General features: G+C 43.4%; 1 protein-coding gene across 1 annotated transcript in view; it reads left to right on the top strand.

Annotated features, from left to right (window-relative positions):
• The first annotated feature begins 525 nt into the window (after positions 1-525).
• Positions 526-6,351, top strand: part of RNF121 (ring finger protein 121) — a 119,600-nt gene continuing 113,774 nt past the window's right edge. Inside the window, exon 1 of the mRNA XM_086949372.1 lies at positions 526-924. Within this exon, the coding sequence (XP_086805498.1) occupies positions 526-924 (399 nt within the window). The remainder of the gene's footprint in view (positions 925-6,351) is intronic.

The following is a 6,351-nucleotide window of genomic DNA, read 5'->3' as shown; positions in this document are numbered from 1 at the left end:
TACCTATTTCTATGCAACTCTCATTCTTTATGTAATTTACTTCGCTCTATTGTAAAGCGCTCTGACACCTCTGGGTAAAGAGTGCGCTATATAAAAATGCAGAAATAAAAATAAGCCCCCACTCAATCCCCCCACCCGGTCGTGTGTGGAATCCCGGGACCGCTCACAGCCACACCCGAGCACTTCACAGGTCTTTAAAGACCTCGTGCATGTTAATAGGGCTTTGTTGTTGTTTCAGCCCTTCTAAGAGCCCCTGCAGCCCGACTCTGCCGATTGCCGGCAGAAGTCATCTCATCCCGCGACACACCTACGGCTGGGGCGCGACACAGTAATGTGTCGCGCCACACAGTTTGGAAAGCTGTGCTTTAGAAGATAAGGAGCGCCATAAAACAGATGGCGCGGAATAAGACCCCAGGGGTACATGGGTTACCGGTTGAGTTCTATTTGCAATTTATAGACATACTGGCGCCAAGGCTCTTAGAGGTCTATAGAGAGGCGCGGGAAATAGGACAGTTACCCGAGACGATGCGGGAGGCCCTCATTGTCCCATTATTGAAGCCGGGAAGGGATAGCACGGACACGGCGGCATATCGCCCTTTATCAATGATGTCCACGGACTATAAGATCCTTAGAAGGATCCTGGCGTCGCGCCTGATGCAGCATATGACGAGCCTTGTGCATGAGGACCAGGCTGGGTTTATCCCTACCAGGAATACTGCTGCTAATGTGCGAAGGCTGTTTAGGGTCCTGGGGGAAGCTTGCGAGGGCTCGCCTGGGGCGGCAATCCTTTCTGTAGACATAGAAAAGGCCTTTGATAGCCTCGTTTGGCCGTATCTGTATAAAACGTTGGGCCGTTTTGTGCTCAGCGAAGCGTTTGTGAGATGGACAGCGGTGTTCTATTCCTCAGCAGTGGCGCGAGTTAAGGTAGGAGGAATGATTTCCCCCAGATATGCGGTGGCTCGTGGGACGCAACAGAGATGCCCACTTTCCCCATTACTATATGCTGTGGCAATAGAACCACTGGCGGCGCGAGCTCGGTTAGGACGGTGGTATGAGGGCCTAACCTTTAGAGGGGATCAGCAACACATCTCCCTATACACAGATGATTTGCTAATGTTTTTGGCGGACATGGGCGGGGCTATGACAGGAGCAGCACAACTATTATCAAGCTTTGGGGCGATTTCAGGATTGAAAGTTAACTGGTCTGAGACATGTCTGTTCCCGGTGCAGCCAGGAAGGGGAGCTCCCGAGTTGCTTAGCGTACCTTGGAGTTCATATTTATCATGGCGTTAGTGATATATTGGAGGGGAATATAGGGATATGCATACGGGCTCTAAAGGGGAGTTTTGGGGTGCCCTTCCACTCTCTGTGATGGGGAGGATAGCGTTGCTGAAGATGGTGGCTCTCCCCCGGCTGCTATACCTTTTTAGAACACTGCCTATTTGGGTGACGTGCTCGGTGTTTGCCAATTTGAAATCCATGATGGTGGGATTCATTTGGGTGTCAGGGAGACGCAGGGTGGCCCTCAAGGTGTTGAGGCCAAGAGTGGAGGGCGGCCTAGCAGTGTCCGATTTCGAATTATACTACATTGCAGCGCAGCTACAGGTCCTTACACTGGTGGCATTGGAGTTCCTGGGCCCTGACTCAGCCAGAGGAGGAGGAATCCCGAGACATGTCCTGTCCTTTATAGCATTGCAACAGCGGTTGGACCTCAGAGACCTTACATTGGAGGAAAGAACCCTGAGGTTGTGTTGGAATAGATCTCAGCGGAGAGCGGGCATGCTGCACCATTACGTGCCGGAGATGCCACTGGGCATGCTAACGGCATTGCCACATGGAGGGGACTGGTCCTCGTTGAGGGACTGGGAGCAGGCAGGGATCCAAGTACTGGGGGACTTATACGAAGATTGGGAGCTGTTGTCTTATCAGGTACTGCAGGAGAGGTTTGATCTCCCCTGGGGAAGTTTCCTGAGACATGCGGCCCTAACACGTGCGATACAGAAACATTGGAAAGAGGGATTGATCGAACCTAAAACTACGATGGCGTGCCAGTATGTGATGATGGCGGCTGGTACCTTCAAAGCAGTTACATGCTTGTATTCAAGGATGTTGAATGAAGGCTTAGCTCCATTAGACGAGCTGTGGCTAAAATGGAAAGGGAGCATTGGTAAGCCCATACCGGAGGCCACGTGGGGGCACATACAGCGCAGGCCGTGGAAGGGAACTAGAAACACCCGGTTCCAACTGGTGCATTTCTTTTTTCTACATAGAGCCTATTTGACACCGGGCAATATCATGGAACATTATAATGCTGACAATGTGATGTGTCCTCGATGTGCTGTAGTGGGAGCAGACTTGGAGCATATGGTGTGGGGATGCCCGGCCCTGGGGACTTATTGGACTGAAGTGGGTGATCTCTTAAACCTAATTACAGACCGCCAGCTGACTTTTGATATGGCCACAAGCATACTACATTGGTTTCCTCATACACCCAAGACGAAGGTGACTAGTAAGTTTGTTGACATGGGCCTAGTATTAGCAAAAAGGGAACTTATGATGCACTGGAAATCAAAAGAGGGGACCTGGGGTAGGAGATGGAGGGGGAGCTGCTTAAGAGGGCTGGTAGTAAGGGAGCGATTCGCTATCAGATGGCAATCGGACAGAAGAATGAAAAGGCGATGGAAGGGGCGAGAGCTTGGGAAGAGTTAGTTCGGTCGTTGATTGCCCACACATCCGGGCAGGAGGGGAAACAAGGAGACAAGGGGGCACAGGGGTAGTTGCAGCCCCAAGTTGGAACATCCTGATCTACTGTTCTCACAGACCTCGTATGTAGAAATGTCATAATTGGAGTGCACACCGGTGGGGGAGGGGAGGATGGGGAGGGGATATTAATTTGCTTAGTTGTTAGTTTAGTATGTGTACAGAGTTGGTTGTTACCAAGATATTGTTGGGTCGGTTATGCCCAGGTGCGCATTAATGCAATCCCAGGGGCTAATTGGCTGGAATCATGATCAATGGGACGACATTGGAGAGTTGGACTGTATGTTATCAGTGGGGGGAAGAGTATGTATATACATGTACCAATGACTTCTTGATTGCTGAACTAAAATTCAATAAAATGTTAAAAAAAAAAAAGAAGGAAAAATTATGTCAACGTCCTTGGCCGTGACTCAAATTCAACCTCTTAACATTTTCCTTGGTTATTTCAACCATTAAGTCTTTTAATTAATATCACACAGCGTCAGTTAATAAAAAGTGACGGTGTACACTATTTAATTTTCACCTTCAATTTAACCTAAATAAAAATGACCAATTTTTAATTCTTTTAATTTCAGGTTTGTTGGTTTTTTATATTTATTATGTTCGCTTTACTTTTAAATAGTCGCCTGGTACATGGCTTACTTGCATTCTGAAAGCTCATTACCCTTGTCAATAGCAGACTTACTATTTATTTAACTAGATCTGTTTTGAACTCCAGAAAGTCTTGGAGAGCACGTCTGATTTGTTTGTTACCAGTTTCGATCCACGTAGAGATACAAGACCCAAAGTTTGACACATGAAGATTATTTCAGGTAGGTATACTTGTATCCTGATCCACTCCTTCATCCTTTGGAGTGCTCTGACTGTTAGTACTTTTCTGTAGTTCCATCGTAGGTCACATACAGGCTTGATGAGTTCTCTTAAACTCTCAAATGTGTATCATATGTAGATTTGTTGAACCTTCGATATTATCGGAATATAAAAAGTGCTAAGTAAGTGTATCTCAAATCCACATTCCCATTACAGAAAGTTGTTAAAGTAGAAGTGTCCGTAGAAAAGATAGCAGTTGCACTGTTTGTTTGTTGGTGTCCATGCATGCGACATTTCTTTTGAACCATTTAATGCTTATTAAGGAATCATGTGGAATGTAGTAAGCCTCCTCTCTCGATGGGATGAGAGGGTGCTTTAAACTGGAGTTTTGTAAACCTGTATTCTTTTATTTATTTATTTGTTTATTTATTTTTATTATTGAGAGTTCATAAAAATTACAAAGCTACAGAATTATCAAGTAAAGTGCATAATGCGTATAGCTCAGAATATTCAAGTTACTTTGCCAATAGACTATTTTTAAGGGGAATCTAAAACATTACATATCAGGAATAAATGCCATATAAAGTGCAAAGTGCTAGACCTTTAAAGGTAAACATATCTCATCAATCTTTTACAAAGCTGCAGAATTGTCAAGTAAAAGTGCTTCGTGCGAGCAACTCACAATATTCAAGTTACTCTGCCAATAATCAATAGATAAAGAAAAACTACAGCATTGCATACCGAGAATAAATACTTTATAAAGTGCAGAGTGCTAGACATTTAGAAGTAAACATATCTCATCAATCTTTCATATCTCCCTGTTACAAAGAATAAATACCATATAAAGTGCAAGTGCTAAACATTTAAGTATAAAACATTTAAGTATTAAACTGTACTCTGATCTTTGCTCTGTTTGCAGAACCCACAATTCCACTAGTTCCCAGATTGTTTCCCCCATAGCTGTGCAGAAGAAAACGCACTCTATTTTTCCGTCAGTCTCCTCAGGATCAATGTCCTCTGTCACTTCTCCTTAGAGATAATATTCAGTCTTCTCTGGTTCTGCCATTGGCCTTCGTGTCCATACTGAAATTTCTGAGTCAGTATAGGGAACTACACTGGTTTTAGTGCCCCGGCATGTGTGGTCAAAAATCCTTGTGGGTAAGACCTTCGGTTATGATTTGTATTGTTGTTCTTAAATCACTTACTATTCTTGATGAGGTGCTGAAGTGGAATCTAAATCATACTGATTTAGACCAGTTTAACGGTTGTAGTTAGTCATGCTGGTTCCATTCAGTGCCATGCAATTTGTAACATTCTTCTTATTCAGAATATTGTAGGAATGTGCGAGCTCCAGATGTGATGCAAGTTTTATGTTTTGGGGTTAATGGCATGCCTCAAGTTATTAGTAACATTGTTATCCATACACACAACAGATCATCAACCTGTTTGTTGGTTAGTTGTTGTGCCATTCGAGCAAGATCCATTTTGCAGGACCTAAAAAGAGTGATGCAGAGGGAAGAACCCATTCTCATGTAATATTTGATGTACATATAAGAAAGACCATATGTTTGAAGCTTTAGCAAATAAAAAATAGTATCCTTACGATATCAATGAACCTAGAAGGCATACCTAATCAGAAAGGATGATTGTTAAGTCTCTGGCCTGGTGATGGTTGGTTGCTAACATAAAAGTCACTCTGTTATTTTCTCTTATCCAATCTTCTATTGTGAGCATTAATAAAAGAAGACAAAAACTCACCCAACAGACATTTTTGATACAGTCCCCAGTATAATAAAACTAATTGAAAATACTAACAAGTCTGTGTTCCGGTGGCTATTAAATTAATTTCTGCTTTCTACACCATTATAATTTATACCTTGTATCAGTAGTCCATGAACAGTGGTTGTAGCATATTCTTGGTGGGTTACATACTAGTCCCATCTTTTTTTTTTTTTTTTTTGCAAGACCTTTATTGAACATTGTATATGTACACAGCAGCGTGCCTACAACCCATTGACAGGGCCGGCTGCAAACGATTTGGTAGCAGTGAAAACAAAGCACACAATCAATGACACTTAAGAGCATCCACTGATATATGTTGAAGCAGACACCAACCGGTGCTCCAGATCCCACTTACATCTTACACTAGCGTCGCATACATTAAATACGGTCTTATTTTGTGATTTTATACAAACTACTTTTAAACACCCCAACAGCCCTCCACCCCGTACCCCAGGAGTCAGGTCTTGGCAGCATTTTGCAGTGCATAAGGTCGTAGGACGAGTAACAACAATTACACAGCTGTATAGCATATCAGGGAAACACATCTCAGAACCCTTGATCGTCAAGATCTATGTGCAGAACATGGCATTGGTACACTGATAACTCAACCGCACTCCCATGCAGGTAGGTCACCCATACTAGTCCCATCTATAAAATATAAAAGGCACAAACACTTTGCAAAGGTACTGTTGAAAAAACTGCAGATTGGAAAAAGAACACCTCCGATCCGATTGACAATCTCATGGTTCCATGTGCTTGTACATTATGTGCTCGAGGTTGGGCACCTGACCCTCATTACTATGCCAGACGCAGGTGATATATTTTGATATATGGGCTCGGGTGAGGACAGGGGATTGTGATCTAAGATTCAGATAAAAATGGCCTGAAATAAGGTTAGATATTCACAGCTTTCTTTTTCTTTTTTTTTTCTTTTTTTTAAATTTTTGAAAACCTTTATTGTGCATGAAAAAGGAGGACAAATACGGGCCTACAACCGTC

Source organism: Lissotriton vulgaris, unplaced genomic scaffold (assembly GCF_964263255.1).
Source record: "Lissotriton vulgaris unplaced genomic scaffold, aLisVul1.2 SCAFFOLD_1529, whole genome shotgun sequence".
NCBI classification, from domain to species: domain Eukaryota; kingdom Metazoa; phylum Chordata; class Amphibia; order Caudata; family Salamandridae; genus Lissotriton; species Lissotriton vulgaris.
The sequence above is the reverse complement of the archived record's forward strand: the minus strand, read 5'-3'. Positions and strand labels throughout refer to the sequence as shown.